Source organism: Gigantopelta aegis, chromosome 2, assembly GCF_016097555.1.
Source record: "Gigantopelta aegis isolate Gae_Host chromosome 2, Gae_host_genome, whole genome shotgun sequence".
Classification (NCBI taxonomy): domain Eukaryota; kingdom Metazoa; phylum Mollusca; class Gastropoda; order Neomphalida; family Peltospiridae; genus Gigantopelta; species Gigantopelta aegis.
This window is the reverse complement of record NC_054700.1, coordinates 47,556,421-47,575,621: the sequence shown is the minus strand read 5'-3', so window position 1 is coordinate 47,575,621 and position 19,201 is coordinate 47,556,421. Positions and strand designations below refer to the sequence as shown.

Sequence of the window (19,201 nt, the reverse complement as noted above, 5' to 3'; positions counted from 1 at the left end):
AGACAGATTTAAATATTGTAATAAGATTTGTATAACTTAATCATCTTGATCATTATCTTTACATGTATCATTATATCGTCAGGGTTTCTGGCAGAAAGAAATTTTTGGGTATGGCACTATGGAATTGAGTTTTTAGAATGGGTGTGCTGAATGCACCCCCAAAAAATGGATTATGGTTACACCGTTACGGTTAAGAAAATCAGACTGTAATAATAAGTCATTCCTTTGTCAAAAGGTCAACTTAAAATAATTAAATCTGCCAAAAAAAATTGGGTATGGTGCCATACCCAAACAATGTTTTTGGGGGTTGGCATTTTACCGGTTTTTCCCCCTGGCAGTAACCCTGATTGTTAGAGTGCGGACATATTTTCACACACATATCCAATCTGTATAAAATATATTTGTTTTGTTTTTTAGACAAAACATCAAGGTGATTCAATGAGCTTATCCCGATCTTGTGCCCAGTCCCTGTTGAAGCCGATGTCGAACAGAGAGCGCTGTTATGCACGGAAACACTGCATCTTCTTGGTGCGGAACATTGACAAGGTGCGCGAGAAGAAGACGAGTCCACCGGAGTGTAGCGGTGACAGCCGGTCCGATGTGCTCAAAGAGATGTCTGTGATGAAACCAGACATGTTCCTTACACAGCTCAGCGATAGGTCGGTGAAAACAAGGTTAGTGTTATACTTTTAATTGTTTATTATTTGAATGGCAAATATCCATGCCAGTTTAAGTATAATTTTTTTATGGAGGTAGTTGGTACAATTGTGTTTTGTTTTGAACATGGTATTTTCTCATGAAATGTTTTCTGTAACCATTACATTATTGGGTTTACGTTTTGTGGGATTTTGTTGTTGTTATTGTAAACACTTTACCAAAGAATGGGGAGTACGGGGAACTACTAAAATAAAAACTCTTATTTTTAGATTATGAGAACAATTTCCATAGCTAGTTTTTCTCTTTGAGTTTTATTTTATTTTTTAAAAATAAAACATTTAGGCAAAAAAAGTTAACTTTGCCAAGCTGTTTGTTTTTGATGCATGTGAAATAGTCTATTTCATTCCAATAGATATATTGAATGCATGGAATTGTGGACTTATTGTATAATATTATTTTATATGTGATTATTTCTTTGTGATTGATGTGTGAAATTAATTTATTTTAGGTTGGCATCATTTACTGAAGATAATCCAGAGCTTCATAGACGTTACAAGATCGTGAAGATATTCCAGAAAATGGTGGAGTCCATCACCACTTACAAAGGTAGCAGTTTGTTTTGTGATCTTTTAAAGTATTTATGAGCCTGTTGGTTACGAGCAACTTTAAGTAGCGCTATGTTATAAAGTTAATACAGTGGAAACTGGCAAAACCGGACCCTGATTATCCCGGATTCCTGTCTACATCGGCCATATTGTTTGGTCCCGAATTTATATGTATATAGCCTGTGCTTTAAAATCCTTTAAAAACCGAATCCTGTGTACTACAGATACCGGATTGATTTTCCTCCCCAAAAGCTTAATTTCTTTGTTAAATAACCTTGACAAACCGTAATAACAACAAACTCAGCTCACCACCTGGCCGGAAATAGCGTGATCCTATTTCTCCTGTTACGCTATATTGTGATCTCAGACCAGACATTCTGGCTTTCTGCTAATTAGACCTTGATTGGTGTTATTTGTATCAGTCGATGTTGCCTGACTCTATCGCACCTCAGAAGCTTAATCGCATTTTAGATCTTCACTAAGTGCACAATCTCACAACGCACCCTGGACTCGTTTTTCATTAAACAGTGACGATGACACTGAAGCTATCATGCATATCTGTGCTTTAAAAATAAATTTGCATTAAAATGTTTGTTGTTTATGTATTTTTTATAGATAGATATATATTAAATTATTACTGGAAATTCTATTAAAGTTATTACTTGGAATAAATCGGGCACTTTTCAAGGTGTAAACGAAATTGGCCGAGATGTTCTGAATCTTTCCGATGTAATTGAAGGGAAGTAACTCTAACATGTTATGAGTTTCAATTTTTTTTCACAAAAGTGAATTTTCTGAAAACCGGATCATGTCGAAACCTGACATATTCAAAGGTGATCCGGTTTTGCCAGTTTCCACTGTAGCTGCAAACAGTTCTAGACTGATTTTTGACACTTAATATATTGTCCACCAAAATACTATAATTCAAAAATTAGTTTACACGGTTCGCACATGCTTGAAAGGGCCCTAAATATGAAGGTTTGCCTTAAAAAGTCCTTATTTTGATGATCTAGCCCTAAAAAGCCCTATATTTTACTGGCAAGTACACAAAAGACCCTAAATTGGGCCATAATCGATATACTTTTTTTTTCTTCTTCCAGAAACATTGAATAAATTGCCATAAATACATTGATATCTACTTTCATTTGTTGATCTCTGTGCTCGCTCGAACGTTGTTGTGTAAACAGTGCAAAAATGATACCAATGATTCATTCGTAAAACATCGTCGGTGTTCGGTATTGTTCGTAGAAGGATTAATTCGTAACTTTTGGGGAGTGCTTGATTGGTCATTCTAAAATGAAACACGTTTCTAAAATACTAATCAAGAGTCTTAATCTCAGTGCAAACTAAATAAAACGGAATATTCTAAAATTATCTGAACTGAATCTGACATTTATGTCTATGTGGATTCTACATATTTATGTTTATGAAAATGTGTAGGACAGTTCTCTTTCAATTCCGACGGCCCACTCGAGCACTTCCATTATTTTGTCGTGTTAGAAGGTTATTGCAAATGGCGGACAGCTAAGTTAAACTTAAAATTCACATATAAATAATAATATACTCATTGTCATTTTGCAAATATATGTCAAACATGACATTTTTTGCATGTTTAAAATTACTTTTATGAAAATGATGTTTTAGTGTGCTTTAAATTATTGTTTTGAAAAGGGTGTTCGCATGCATAAAAATGAAAATAGAAAATTCAGTGAAAATATTTCCATTAGGTTGGTTGCCCTGAAGTTTTAGTCCCTAAATTTTACTCACATTGACCCTAAAAAGTCCCTAAATTTAGGTTTGAAATTTCTGTATGAACCATGGTTTATTTAAGCACAGTTTAAGGCTTATTTGCAGTAACGAAATACACAGATGTGTTAGGATTAGGTAACTAACCGGCTGCCAATAATAAATCAGTTGATTTAGGTAAAACTGAACCAGCTTCCAGTTACCTAAAATTTCTAAATGTTTTCCTCTGGATATACAATGGTTTGTTTTTTGTTTTTCTTGACAAAGCAGATAAGTGGGGGAAAAAGACAAATGTTTAACTTGTGATATTTATTTTGTTTTAGATGAGGATGGTTATCTGATTGCTACCCCACTAATGTCCCTTCCGTCGAGGAGAAAACATCCGGAATACTACAAGGTGATAGAGGACCCTATTGATCTGGCAACAATCTGCAGAGACATTAATAAAGGAAGATACACACACCTCGAAAACGTCGACTCTGAAATACTCAGACTTTTTAAGAATGTTGAGGTATATACTAAAATGAGCAGTGGATCAGTTTTTTTTTTCCCTGTACATACTTAGTTAAAAATTATTAATAGTTTTTGTCTTGCAATTACAAAGTAAAAAGGGTGACTTTTTATTTGAATGTTTTGAGTGTAGATCAGTTTCTCCCAAACAGTAAGTCCTAACTAGTGAGACTTGGTTTACAGTTGTACATATGGATGTTCATCACAGTGAACCGAAAAAGTTTATGGTAGGTGAGACATTTAGGCCTGCAAAAAATTATTGTAAGAAGTTGCAAGTTTATTAAAGCAGGAATTTTTATTTGTATGTAGAAAACAGTATTTTAATATGATTAGATGACACTGCAACTTTTAAACATGTTATAGCGGCTTGATGCAGTCGGCAGAGGACACTGTTTCTATCACTTTTCTTAAAGCGTAGTATAGGTTCTTGCTGGGGAAAAAGATATATTTTAGGTGGTAATATAAAAGTACCAACTAGAATGTGTGTGTGTTTGTGTGTGTGTGATGTCTGTGCGTGCATGGGTGCGCGCGTGTGTGTGTGTGTTTGTGTGTGTTCATCTGCAAATAAGGAATCATAATATCTATAAATACTTATACAATATTTGTTTTGTGGGGGTTTTTCAGTTGTACTGTGGAAAGAGGTCGGAGATGGGACGTACTATCCAGCGTTTGCGGAAAGCTTATCATGCTGCCAAGGTTGATGCGATGCACGAGCTTGAGAAACTTGATGGAGACGTCCAGGTACAGAGTGTTCCAGTAGAGACAGAAGCTGGCGATCTGCCGGAAATCAAAGGTAATGTATTGTAACAGTGTTCTGGTTTTATGTATATTTAATGTTACTTTTAAATTACAAATTATTCAATAGCCTTGTCAGACCTGCTTTTAATAATATATTCTTCCCCAATACTTATGTTTTTATATAAATATGACATTCTATGTTTTTATACGCCCAAAGTATTATGGTATGGCGTTGTCAGTACGTTCGTCTGTTAACTTTTTCTTGTCCGGACAATATCTTGGATACAGGACCATCAAACTTCACTCATAGGAACAACTTGGGATGTCGGTGTGTTGCATACTATTACTAGGTAACTGTGACCTACTTTTCACGGTCTACTGCACATAACAGTAAATCTTGTCCAGATCCTATCTTACATATAGATGCATACAGAACCATCAACCCACATGTAGGAACAACTTGGGATGGTGGTTGGTCCAAAACAAACTGTTCGTCCATCCCATTGAAAACATTTCACATAATTAGACTTTAAAAATACCTGTCACATTCATTAATATAGATATGGTTTTTCATCAAATTCCTGATGGGCGTATCATGTATGTCACCGGTACTCTTGTTGGTTTATATTTTTGTATGGAATTCTGTGTTTGTGGTTTATATTTTTATTTGAAGTATTCTGTGTTTGTGGTTTATATTTTTATTTGAAGTATTCTGTGTTTGTGGTTTATATTTTTAATTGAAGTATTCTGTGTTTGTGGTTTATACAGAGCCAGCCGAGGAAGAGGAGGAGGAGGAAGTGATACGCTGTATCTGTGGAGTCTTCAGAGACGAGGGACTCATGATAATGTGCGAGAAGTGCTCTGTAAGTAACACTCACCATGGGGGTAGGGAGGGAGTGGGAAACAGACAGACAGACTAGGGAGGGAGCGGGAGACTGACAGACAGATGTTTGATATAATTGGCTATCTGTACACAAACGTTTCAGATTAGCTTGTTACATTTATAATAATTTGTAATGGAGAAGATTTTGTTGGACATAATCTTTACTAATTGAAGATATGTGTATCTTTTAGTAGTTACGAAGCTAAATACGGAAGAATCTGTTGAAATTAATTTACAAATTCTCATCTTTTTTGGTTATTTGTTGCTGCAAGATTATGACCTTTTGCTTATTTGCTGAATTATTTCTAACAAATAAGCCTACAGTATCAGCTATAGACATTGCTGATGAATCTGCTAATAAGAAATTAATTGGCATGGTATTGATGTACTTGTAGATCTGGCAGCACTGTGACTGTGTGGGTGTTGGGGGTGATGTGGAACACTACCTCTGTGACCAGTGTGAACCCAGGCATTATGACAAGGTAATGTTGTGTTGTATCAACTCGTTATTCAGAGTACTACAAGAGTCTAAACATAATGCAAGATGAAACTCTTATAGACATAATAAGACATTAATGGCTTGATCTTTTTGTTTTTCTAATGAATAATTGAAGTAACTGTATATGTTTAAAATGGTTCATTTGCTTGGACATCAATTTTTAAAAATATTTATAATTAATGCAGTGATATATGCATACTACCTGTTTTGCTTCATCTCTTGCTTATAAAACTTACTGTGTAGAAAATTAAACTTATGTGAAATAGTTGTCGTTTTGTTTTAGAGAAGTTGTTGTCTCATAGGTAATTTATGAATTGTATTTGTCTTTTTTTTTTCTTCTTCTTTTTTTTTTTTTTTTTTTTTTTCCCCCCTTTTTTTTTTGTAAGGGTTTTTCTAGGGGGATTTTCCTCCCTTTAGAATCAAGTGCTTTATTGTTACATATTTCATTTCTTTCCAGGAAATAATTCTGGTGCCACAACCCGATGACGGAGAACCCGACTGCACGTACTACATGACACTGATGCGAGACGACATGCAGATCGCTGTGGGCGAGTGTGTGTACATCATGCGCGACTACAAGCAGAGTTCTAAAGGAATCCCGGTCCGCACCTCGTATAGACTGATGTCGACCGTCAGTCCTGACAAACTGGACATCTTCAGAATAGAGGAGCTGTGGATGAACAAAGAGTATGTGTTTAATAAGGAACATTTTAGGGGAGTTATGTACATTTTAGGGATGGGATGTAGCTCAGTGGCAGACTGCTCATCTGAAGCTCGGTGCATCATATGATCGATCACAATCTTTGGACTGGAATTCTTTGTAAATTTGGTGTATAGCTTTATTATGGCCCTTGAACTTGGAGATGTGAATGTTTGTTGGATACGGTTGGGGACATGTATTGCCATCGGTGGACCCATTGGGCTATTTCTCATTCCAGTCAGTGCACCACGACTGGTATCTCAAAGGCCGTGGTATGTACTACCCTGTCTGGGATGGTGCATATAAAAGATCCCTTGCTGCTAATTGAAAAGAGTAGCCCATGAACTGGCGACGCCGAGTTTCCTCGCTGAAAATCTGTGTTGTCCTTAACCATATGTCTGACGCCATATAACCATTAATAAAATGTGTTGAGTGCGTCTTTAAATAATTTAATTTTTTTTTAATATATGTATATATATAACTACTCAGAATGATTGTTTTAACTTGTTGTTTATGATTTTCTTTTACTATTATTTACTCTTGTATTTAATTATTTTCTTTTACTGTTTTGTTTTCACAGCAAAGAAAAGTATGCTCTGGGTCATGCCTACCTCCGACCTCATGAAACATTTCATGAACCATCTCGGAAGTTTTTTCCCAATGAGGTATGTTGGAAATAGGATGTCATCAAGGGGAATTTATAAATAATAATTTAAAATGATCATGTCCAACTTGTAACATAACATACGTTTAGCATTACTGGTGGCCAACATTGTTATTGCTTTTACATTGAACAGCTGCATTTAAGTTTAAATTGATTTTTATTTTTATACTGGTATTTGTTGTGACACTGTCAACTCTGTTGGAAATAATTTTGTAATAACTATTGTCTGGGATGATCAATTCATAAGCCTTACTTTTTTGGTAATAATATGTAAGATGTCATGAATTACTACTGATAGTAAATTTGACATAATGTTGCAGGTATTCCGCTCTCCGTCATTTGAGATAATTCCCCTTGAGGCGATAGTTGGGCTGGCCTGTGTCATGGATCTGTACACGTACTGCAAGGGACGGCCCAAGAACATGAAGCCACAAGATTGTTACATCTGCGAATACAGAGTTGATAAAACCGCTCACCTTTTCTTCAAGATTGCTAGACACAGGTTTGTGTATAAATATTTGTTTTATAGTTATTTCAAGTCTTTGAGCACTGAACATAAGCATAACACATTTATGCAAAAATAAATTTGGATAACCCATTTCCTTTTTTGTTAACCTGTAATATCCATGTAAATGGTACCCTAAATTTTGTGCAACAAATAACAGGTTATGTAAAATTAGGTTTGTGCAAGCAATGCCTGAACAAAATTATTGTTCTTGCAAGTTTCAGAGCCCTGTATTTATATATTAACCATTGGGAGGAGACGGACTGTCTGTGGGGGGAAGGGGGGAGGGGGGGGGAGGGGTCCATGTTCAATTCTGGAATACCTGCCTGCTCCTAACTGAAGTAAAGCAAAAATAATAACTACCAAGTTTAGCACTTTATGACCTAGACAATAAAAGATACCCTGGTTGATGTTATTTATGTGTGTTAACCTTCTGAAGAGAGAATACAGAGTTTTATCTTTGCCTGGTGGGATTTAACTCAGTAGGTTGAGCGCTCGCCTGAGGTGATTGCATTGCTGGATCGAACAACCTCGGTGGATCCAGGCGAGACGTAGTCCAGTGGTAAAGCGTTCGCTTGATGTGCGGTCGGTCTAGCATCGATCCCCATCGATGGGCCCATTGGGCTATTTCTCGTTCCAGCCTGTGCTCCACAATTGGTGTAACAAAGGCCATGGTATGTACTATCCTGTCTGTGGGATGGTGCATATAAAAGATCCCTTGCTGCTAATCGAAAAAAGAGTAGCCCATGAAGTGGCGACGGCGGGTTTCCTCTCTCAGTATCTGTGTGGTCCGTAACCATATGTCTGACGCCATATAACCTTAAATAAAATGTGTTGAGTGTGTCGTTAAATAAAACATTTCCTTCTTCGGTGGATCCATTCAGCTGATTGCACCACAACTGGTCAAATGTGCTTTACTGTCTGGGAAAGTGCATAAAAATCGCTTGCTGCATTAGAAAAATGTAGTGTGTTTCCTCTAATGATTGATTACATGTCAGAATTGCCAAGTGTTTGACATCCATTAGCTAATGATAATTAATGTGCTCTAGTTGTGTCGTTAAAACAAAACAAACTTTAAATATCACCATTTTACACAATCAGCATTATTTCTAACTTGGTAACAACATTATAACAACAGATTAATATTTACAGAGAGGGCCAAAATGTTTTTTTAATGTTGTTTTGATTTTAATATATAAAACTGTCATTAAACACAGTATGTTAAAATATTTTTTTTTAAATATTTCAGGTATCCCATCAACACAAAAAGTTACTGTTTTGAGAGATATGAGCAAAAACTGGTTCCAAAGAGAAATTATCTGGTATGTATGAGCTAAAATATTGATATTTAAAATAACCAAAATGTCATCTAAAATTTCTTTTAGTGTAAATGCAGGTGATAAATTATAACATTTTGAAGTAATAGTCGTTAGAATACCTTCATGCACGTTAGTGATATACAGATGATTAACTTAAGAATGTTTAAAATTGTATATAATAACAAGCAATATTTTTTTAATAATTTATTTGGGAAAAGGAATTGTTTTATATTGGTTTTTCAGCATTGTTTGTCCTCGGATTTAAGTTGGTAGCCAAAATATTAAAAAGCAATTTGGCGAATTTGATCAGAAAATCTGTAGTCTGATTCAAGTAACAGCTAAACAGAAGTCTTTTTTAAAATGGCTATACACATATAAACGACACATGGCTTTTTAATTAGCTTTTTGGCAAATTGGTAATGACATATTCATGAAATTCAGTTTTAAATTGCATTTGGCAAACAACAGCTTAAACCCTTGTATTCTCGGACAGATATATTTTAATAGCTATAAGAAAAAACTTCCATCTACAACCAAATGGAGCAACTGTAAAAAAATTATGTATTAGAAAATTCACATCTACCTGCAAGGAAAGACTTTTTTTAATGACCTGCTAACATATTGTTCTTATTAACAGCTGTTCAATGTCTTAACAGGTTCAACTTTTTGCTTCTTTTTTTTTCATTCTTTTCTCCATTTTAGCAAATTGTTAATACTGTAAATCATGAAATTAATGCGAGCAAGTAATTAATGCGAGCAAGTAATTAATGCGAAAAATGCGGCGAACACATTGACGCAATAATAACTTGACGCATTTTGTTTAGTCTCATTCCCAATACAAAAAATGTGCAGGATTTTACTATAATACTTCTAAATAAAATAAAACTTTTATAATATAAAGATGAAACAAAATACAAAAACAATTTTTGTTAAATGTCGTTTTGTGAATACTTCAAGAATCTTTCTTTCATTTTGATGTTGCCATTCTATTTTCACTTTCCTGGAATATCATAGCGGTTATATAACACAGTGATGTTCCAAATGTTTTGTTTTTAAAAAGTTCATTTTGCGATGTGAGTATTTTTCAAATTTTCTTACACTTCTGGATTACTGTATACATTTAAACTGTTTTGAACATTTGTAAAATTATCATCAACAAATTTTATTACTAAATATATTCCTTTAAAAATTATATAACCGCAACCAGCAATCTGTGCATATTTCTTCAAACCATTTGGCTCAACTCTATACATGGCATTTTAAGTTAGACTGGTCGCAAGTTGTCACTGTTGCAATATATCGCATTTGTTAACGTCTATTCCTGTGCTGCGCATCAAGTGTATAAAATCAGTCTAAAACATTTGTTAGAATAATGCGTCTGCATTCGCGTGAAATATTGTGCCCTGCAATAGCGACCCGTTTACCTTTTATTCCTACTGGTGGATTAATTAGAAGCAATCACCACACAAAAGTGCGAGGCATACCCGTAACAATAAGGTTTAGTTATACTAATTACACTACTTTAAGTAATTAGGGCTTCCTGGTCGACCCGCCATGCGATTAGCTTCAGATTATGTAGTAGCTCAGCTGTCAAAACAACTACTGACTTCTTTTAACATGAAAGATGAAGCCCAAACAATATAATAAGAACACAACTGTGGTTTTTATGTGATGTGGACTTTTGCCCGACGCATTAATAAAAATATGCATTTTTGTTCACTCATGTACGGACGCAATAATATCATGACGCATTAATTTCATGATTTACAGTATTTATTTATTTATTTATTTTGCCTTTTAGCATTATTATATGCAAATCTTATTTTACCTTTTTCAGCCACATGTAGTCCCAGAACAGTATATCACCAAGCGAAGAGGACCGCATGAGAAACACCAGTCTGATAGCAGTTCTGGTCAAGGAACAAAGAAAGATGAAGGTCACAGTGAGAAGACTGTTCGACCTGGCAGACCCGAGAAAAACGACCAGACAGACAAAACGGAATGTATCGACGAAAATTCTGACACAGAATCTGAAGAAGACTTGCCTTTAATCAAAGTGCGCGAAGAGAAGGTTGGTGATAGTTGGGATATTAATTTATAATAAAACATGCAAATAATTCACTTTTAAATTTTCATTCATAAATGTTTGATTGTTGAGAAGGGGTGCAGAAAGTACTAGTCAACTCTACAAATACAAGTAATCTTTTTACATGCGAGTTTAAAAAATATAATCACAAATCCAATGGACAATGTCCATTTTCAGAAAGATTTTTGTATATCAATAAAATATAACAGTTAAATGCAGTATGTAGTGAGTAATTTATATTTTTAACCTAAAATATATTTGAAATGAATTTAAGTCTTATGTTGAGTGCAAATAAAAAGAAGTCATTGGATGTTAAAATTATGAACAGGTTTCGGAGGACTAGAAATATATTTTCCATTTCTGTTTTTGGTTTTAAAATGTTGAACAAATCAATAACTTAAAATATGTTTTTAACTTTGTGTATGTTGCCTAATAAGGCATCTTCCTGAACCACTGCTGGTAGGATTTGGCACACAGTGGAAGCCCCTTAAATCCAAATTTAAATAGTGTTGTCCCACTATCATACTGGTAATTAAAATCATTTTAAACCCACCCAGAATATTTTTAATAATAATGTCAGTGTAAATGGCTAAGAGAGGTCTCTTTTTCTCTCTCTTTATGCAGTGATGTTATGTAGACCTAATGTAATTCCTTTTGTCATTTTTATTTTGTGCAGAAAAAGGAGAAAAGAGACCATTTGAACAAGATTCTACTTAAAATGCTTGCAAATATTCCTGGCAAACAAAAGATTGACATTTCCTACTTACTTGAAGAGGGCTCAGGAAAACGTCCAAGAAAGAAAACGCTGACACACTTCTGAAGACAGAACACGCGCTTGTTCGTGTCTGTATGCAGTCATAACCTGTGATGACTGCCATGGATTTAGTGCTGTGAAATTGTGCCATTGAAGTCTGTTACCTCCATGGAGATATATTAGTACTTACTTCAAAATATACACTTGTATGGTTTAAAAAAACAACAAAAATGAAATTTAAGATGTGTTCTCATAAAAATTTGTGAATATACATATATATATATTGTTTTCTTGATTACTAACATTTTGTAAATCATATTTGATTAAGCAGGAGAACCGGACAGTATTTGAGTTTTGCTCAGTTCCTTTAAATGACAAAGAAAAAGAGAAAAATGGCTTGCTTACAGATTCATTATAGCAAACTGCATATGGTGCTTTAAAACAAGTGTTTAGTTTTACGTTAAGTGCTGTTTTCATTTGTTGGTATCTGTTATTGTTTTTTTTTAAAAACAAAATTAAAAATTGACAGTACATTGAAGTTTTGTTGATGTTTATTAACATTCAAGCTGAAAGAGTGAACAAAATAATTAGGGCAGTAAACATTTATCCAATATGAAACTTAAATAGTTTTTTACAGATTTTGTTCTGCACATTGAAGATATGTATGTGGGTTTTTGTTTTACCCTTGAAGTAATTATTAAAATAATTTACTGTTAAGTTGTGGGTCTTTTGCAAGAACATTTATATAACTCGTTAAGAAAAATAGTGAAATTAAACTGAAACAGATGGTAGAAATATGCATAATATACTTGTAATATTTGGTTGTGACATTTTTACCAGCTTTATTTGTTCACTTTGTTACAGTTTGTGATGAATACCCCAAAATTTACATCCATATATTTTATCCTAGTATTATAGAGGTCAGATAAGACTAAAGATGGACTAGTTCAGTTAGGGTAAACAATGAAGTAAATGAAACAAAATTATTCGTTGAAACAATTTTACGTTTGTTAATTTATTACAGAGCAAAGCTTTTGCAATTTAATAATACTCAACTGGATGCAATTGAATTTGTGAGTTTTAAGTGTTCATTAATCACTGCTGTGAAGATATCTTGCAGAACAAAATTAGTGTCTTGCAGAACAAAATTAGTTTCAAGATCACATTAAAAATATAATACACTTGTTGATTGTTTAAATTCTAAAAGCAAAATCAGTCATTAGCATGTTTAAATGATAACCTTTCTTTTGTGATGGTTACTAAAAGTTTACAAAAAAAGCCTGATAGTAAATTATTTCTGATCTTGTCTTGTTCTGTTATTAGATGGTATGGTTGTGGTTTTTTGTTGTTCATCTTGGAAAAATCTTCATGATAAAAATTCAACCTAAAGTTGTCTATTGTAAGAAGACAATACGCAGATTTTGTTGTTGTTAATTTTGGTATAAATACCAATCTACTGTAATACCAATCATTTCACACAGCATGTTCCACACATTAGTACATTACATTACTAATTCACAATACTACCAATAGTATGTTTCTATATTTTGTTTTACTCCAATACCTATTGTGTGATCCGATTCAATTTTGACAGTTTGATGTGTCAAAGAGCTGTTTATAATTTATATGCTAGCGGCTAGAATACTAGATATATGGGGAAATTTAAGCAGTGATCATATAATTATTTGCTTTCATTTAAAAAGAAAAGAAGAAAAAAGATTTGAGTGAAAGAAACAACAGTCTTCTAATAGGAATCACATGAACAGTGAGCATGTATAAAGATATACCCGTGCACATGCATGCATACATTGAGCTTTAAGGAGTGTTATTCACAAAACTGATTTGTTAAGCCTAGATCACATTATACTATGCGACGCAACTCCGCTCAACTCAACTGTCACATTGTGTATTGAAAAAACACTCATTTAGGACCGATATTTGGTCGGGCTGTCAGCATTTGATAAGACCGAACATGTATAGTTTTAACAGTTTGTGGTTCATAACGCACCCATCCAGTTGAGTCGCATTGTCTGATGTGATCTTGGCTCAAGTAAACCTAGAAATTAAAACACTGTAACGTAAACTGTCTTGAGTCAAAAAAAGTTTTGTTACCAAAAAAACTACTAGTTTATTATTATTAAGTGGTGGGGTTAGGTTGGGTTTTTGTATGTCTTAATAGCAAATTCAGTATCTTTCTGTATTACCATGACCATTAAACTTGATGCTGGTCAGGTCAAGTCAGTTGGTTTTATGTATACATTCAGAACAAGCTGTTGTAGCACATGCCTGTCTTAGGTGTATGTTCTGAACATTGCCAGCTACTTTGTCCGAGCAGCCCCTACATTGCCACCGATTTGGTCGCACATGTGACCTTCTTTTTTTTCACTTGGCAACTAAAACATTTCATACATCTATATAAAAAATAGAAGTATGTGCCATCTGGCTCTTAGGTGGAAAAGTTAACGTAAAGGGCTGCCAAGACGGGAAAGGTTTTGTGGAGGGAAAAGCTGGTCAAGCAGTTCTCTCCTTAAAAACTATAAGAAAAACTGACACTAACATTCTGTTTTTGTATCATTTAAAATATATCTGTTGAAAGCAATGTTTAAAATAAACTGCCAATAATAATCAGATTCAGTAGGTTTGCTATATTGCAAAAAATTAATATGCTGACCACTAGATTTTCTTTAAAACTTCTTGATGAAACCGATATCATTTACTGTACGTGATGTTAAAAATGTGGTCCATTATTGCTATATTACAAAAACAAATATGATGAATTTTAGATTTTCTTAAAAACTTCTAAAGAAAACCTATATCATTTATAGGTCATTAAAAAGGTTTTTTAAAAACAGAATGAAATATGATCCATTATTGCTATGGTACCGAGATTGTTACTAGGATGAACAAAATAACTGTTCTGCAATCTCTCTCATTGTTTTTGATAGTGTTGTGAAGCCAATTTGTGAAGTTATACAACCATATTATGCTGTAATTATCTGTATTTATTTATTGATAACCAACAGGAGAAGAAATACAACTTTATAAAAACAATGCATTTTAAATGATCGTTATATTTATCTGAATCTTAATATTAATCTTTAGATAGTTTAGCTGGACCTCTTTTTCAGGAGTAGCATTGTCATCAAAGTATTGTTATACTTTTAGAGAAATAATTTTGTTAGAATGAACTGGATTTTCAGCTGTAATACTTCAAAAATACAGTACATTACACTAAAATAATGGGAATATTGAATTCTACCGTGTTCAGATGAAAAGAGCTATACTTCTAGAATGTTACTACATAAATAACAATCTGATTGTTTATATAGTTTTTAAGACTACAGAGTGAACCTCATGTAGTTTGTTGATTTTTTTTGATTTTTTAATTATTATTTATTGATGTTTTGATTTTATTATCTTTGTACACAATTTTTAAAGGGTATTTTCCAGCCAATAATGGAAACCAAGTTCATTTTATTTAAATTCACTATATTGTGTTCTTCAAAAACGTTTTTGAAAATACAGTTTACTTATATCTTCCTGTTTTAAATGGTGTGTTCATTGCTTTTAAATAAATTATTCTTTTTAAAACTTCAGACATATTTTAGGTTTCTATACATTTCTATATTTATATGAATTAATTTTCAGTTTCCATAGGGATGGGGGTGTAATAGTAGCAAGTGATGACACTTGAATAATTGTTTTTAACTTAAAAGTGTTCTTTTGAACAGAAATCTATTTAACTTTGTACAATGTCTGATAAATCTCGGAAGGCCAATGCTGTACAAATTGGTTAGACAGATTTGCTGTTTAAATTCTTTCTGAGCATTCTGTTGCAGTTTTATATTTTCACAGTTTACATGTTATAGCGTAAATAGGGTGACCAAAGAGTAACTTGTGTATAACTTATTCCTTTTTTTTTCTTTCTTTTTTTTATGGCAAGTGCAATGTTTTAACATGTTGCTTTATATGAAATATTACATTTCTTTGTTATTTGTACAGTTTTAACATATCTTGTTAACTTTAATTGGTTACAAAGTAAAACAAGACACGAGATAAATTTTTACATTTTTATTTTTTACACTAATCCTTGATGTCAGTTTACGGTGGAAGTTATATTTATGCTTAACCAAACAATGAAGTAGTATACGGCATGGCAGCATATTCTTGTTTGCAATTTGTTTCTCAAATGCTGAAATGATGCCAATCTAAAGCAGATGTAAAAACATTGTGTGCTGTAGCTTGCTTAAGCGGTTTTCTCATTATGCGATTAGTCGCATTGACTTGTTACATGCGATTTGTCGTAGCGACTCAAATCGCGTGTGGGAGGACTTTACGTCATAAGATTTGATGATGTCAAACAAATCTCATCAGTTTAAAATATTTTGCGGGAAATTTAAGTGCCTATAAATTTTAACTGAAATAAAGAAAACACGAATGTTGACAATTTACTTCAGGCATTATGTAATTATTGACCACATCTGGACAATAATAGATTTTATGGACCTATGAAATCCGGACATTTTGACATGTTTATAAGCAAAGGAAAAAACACGGAAATGACAAAACTAAATGGTTGTACTTTAATGTGATTTGATTGGCTGAGAGCTTATGATTTGTCATGAGAAATAGAACAAGTTCTAATCGGTACGATTCCGACACGACTTGTCGTACAAGACTAAAGTTGTTCTGATTTAGGTGTTCTCACGGTACAATTCGATCGCATGCGACAAGTCTGTACGACTAATCACGTAATGAGAACGCCTCTTTAATAAGATGTACCATTGGAGCATTATTTTTTTTATCAATAAGGGTACGTTCCATATAAGATACTTAAAAAGTGTCTGTAGAAATGTTGAACAAAATTTTTATTTACTCTAGATCCTACATCAGCCATAGCTTAAGGAGGTTACAGTGTTAGGAGAGTTGCTTTTTAATGTTTATTATTAAATAAACCACATTTGAATTTTGTTTTATGTGGCGAGGATGTTTATTTTCGGTCTAGTTGACATTTATACTTGTGTACGAGTGTCTTACATTAATCAAGAGGTGTGTGTGTGATGTGCGAGTGATGCTGTGAGTATGAGTTTTGTGGTGTGTGTGTGTGAGAAGTGGTGCGAGTTCGAGTTTTGTGTTTTGTGTGTGTGTGTGTGTGTCCTAGAACTTACAGCATGACTGTCGCCACTGTTCACAATGACTGATGAAATCTATGCAAGATGAGGTAGTTCCTCCATGTGTTGTTGTCCCTATGTGTATTGGTCTCAAATTTGTGTGCCGCTTGTTGTCATCGTCATTCTGTTGCTCTCATGTTCGATTCGTATCTCATGAGCCGGCATCGTCTGTACATAACACAGCTGTGAGCTTAACTTAATTCAACTGTCATAATGGGTGGAGAATATGATTCTGTGGCTAACCCATGTAAAACTGAACTCGCTCATTACAAATAGTGTTGTCTTTTTTTTTTTCTCTCTGTTTTTTTCTGACTTTTTTATATATATATATATTTTTTTTTTTTTTTTTTTTCTGGAAGTTTCTTTCTTCAGGTTCCCCTTCCACAGAGAAATGTTTTATTCCAGAATTCATAGTTTAACATTTTTCACATTCAAAATTGCATTTTGGATGCATTGTACAAGCTGAGTGTTAAATAAAGCAGCATTCTCATTATGCGATTTGTTGCATATTTATTGTTCAGAGACGTAGGACATGTTCTAATCGACTTGTCGTATAACACTAATGTCGTTCCAATTTAAGTGTTCTCGCAGTGCAATTTGATGGTATGCGACAAGTCGGTGTGAGTAATCGCATAATGAGAATTACCCTTGAGCAGTCTCTAAACAACACTTCACTGTGCAGTGTGTTGTATAGACTGCTGAGTAGTGCTAACTGCATATTTTTCATAAGCGGATGGAGTTAATGTAACCAGAACTCTTGTATGGAAATGTAGATGGATTAATTCAGTTTGAAAAGTTAGTTGTGCAGAACATTTGTGAAAAAAAATGTCAGATCATAGTGAATATATTAGGATTTTTAATTAAAAAAAATTGCTGTAACAAAAAAAGGTTGTAGTAATCATGAATGATGTATTTTAGTTTTTACCTTGTAGAAACAATGTTAAAGATAGAAAATCATAGAATAAATTTAATGACATGTTCCTATGTGTAAATTTCACAAATCAAGTGCAACATCAATTTTAGTCCATGCAATGTTACTTTTTGAATGCAATTTGTAATAAGTGATGTCAGCTTTATTGTATGTATGTATGTATGTATGTATCGAGTATATAATACTCTTATTGTATATATTTGTATCCATTTCCTGTACATTTTGATGCTATTAACATTAATCATATAATATGAAAAGTATTTTCGCTAGAGTAGAAATTAGTGTCTTAATACAAGATGTGTTGTTTTTCCCCCCCCTCTTCTTCGTTTTCTCCTAAGGACACAATTGTACAAAGTTTTACCCAGGATGTTTTATATTGGTCTTATTAATATCTCGTTTTTGTGCATATATAAGAATACCACATCTGTTTGGATCCTTTTGGTTGTTCACGCATCTGTTGCTTCGATTGTATTCACTCATGTTCAGTCGTACCAAATGTGTTCAAAAGCAGCTATTACATTTTGACAAATTTTCAGGCTGTTGTAGAATTTCAGTCTGAATGCATCTCTTTTAGATCAAACTATTTTTAACAATTTAATACATAGAACAAAAGCATTTTTAAACTGATGGTGTTTGTTGTTGGGGTGGGGTTTTTTGGGGGGTTGGGAGGGGGTAAATATTTGTTTGTAAGTTTCAGCTGGTAAAAATGTTACTTAGTTTTTAATGCCTTGAATCAAGTGTTTTCGTTTGACACCAAGTGATTCTTACAGTCATATCAACATAACACGTATCTTACATTTATTTTGTTGTTAAAAACTACATCTGATGTAGGCTCTTGTTAGTACAGCCAGTTGGATCTGGTCGAAATATGCCTATTAAAAAATAAAACATTTAGGCAATCTTCACAAGTGTCTTCTCTTTTTCCTACCTATATTATGGTAGCTTCATATAAGAATGAATATACGGCACATGCGTGTGTTCTGGCTGTTGTGTTTTGGGCATTATGATAGCCTCTAAAGACTAAAACAGACTGGATACTGCACACGGGTGTGTTCTGGCTGGTGTGTTTTGGGCATTATGGTAGCCTCTAAAGATTAAAACAGACTGGATACTGCGCACGCGTGTGTTCTGGCTGGTGCGTTTGGGGCATTATGGTAGCCTCAAGACTAAAACAGACTGGATACTGCACATGCGTGTGTTCTGGCTGGTGCGTTTGGGGCATTATGATAGCCTCTCAAGACTAAAACAGACTGAACACTGCGCATGCGTGTGTTCTGGCTGTTGCGTTTGGGGCATTATGGTAGCCTCTCAAGACTAAAACAGACTGGATACTGCGCATGCGTGTGTTCTGGCTGTTGCATTTCGGGCATTATGGTAGCCTCTAAAGACAAATGAGAGTGGATAAGGCGCATGTGTATTCTGGCTGTTGTGTT

General features: G+C 33.9%; 1 protein-coding gene across 1 annotated transcript in view; it reads left to right on the top strand.

Moving 5' to 3' along the window:
- The window catches only part of LOC121386428 (histone-lysine N-methyltransferase ASH1L-like), a 49,799-nt gene extending 31,128 nt beyond the window's left edge, over nt 1–18,671 (top strand). The window contains 12 exon segments of the mRNA XM_041517323.1: nt 418–674; nt 1,166–1,263; nt 3,332–3,519; nt 4,143–4,311; nt 5,025–5,119; nt 5,535–5,621; nt 6,096–6,325; nt 6,919–7,003; nt 7,323–7,504; nt 8,757–8,829; nt 10,664–10,897; nt 11,589–18,671. Of these exon segments, the coding sequence (XP_041373257.1) occupies nt 418–674; nt 1,166–1,263; nt 3,332–3,519; nt 4,143–4,311; nt 5,025–5,119; nt 5,535–5,621; nt 6,096–6,325; nt 6,919–7,003; nt 7,323–7,504; nt 8,757–8,829; nt 10,664–10,897; nt 11,589–11,732 (1,842 nt within the window). The 3' untranslated portion in view covers nt 11,733–18,671.
- The last annotated feature ends 530 nt before the right edge of the window (nt 18,672–19,201 follow it).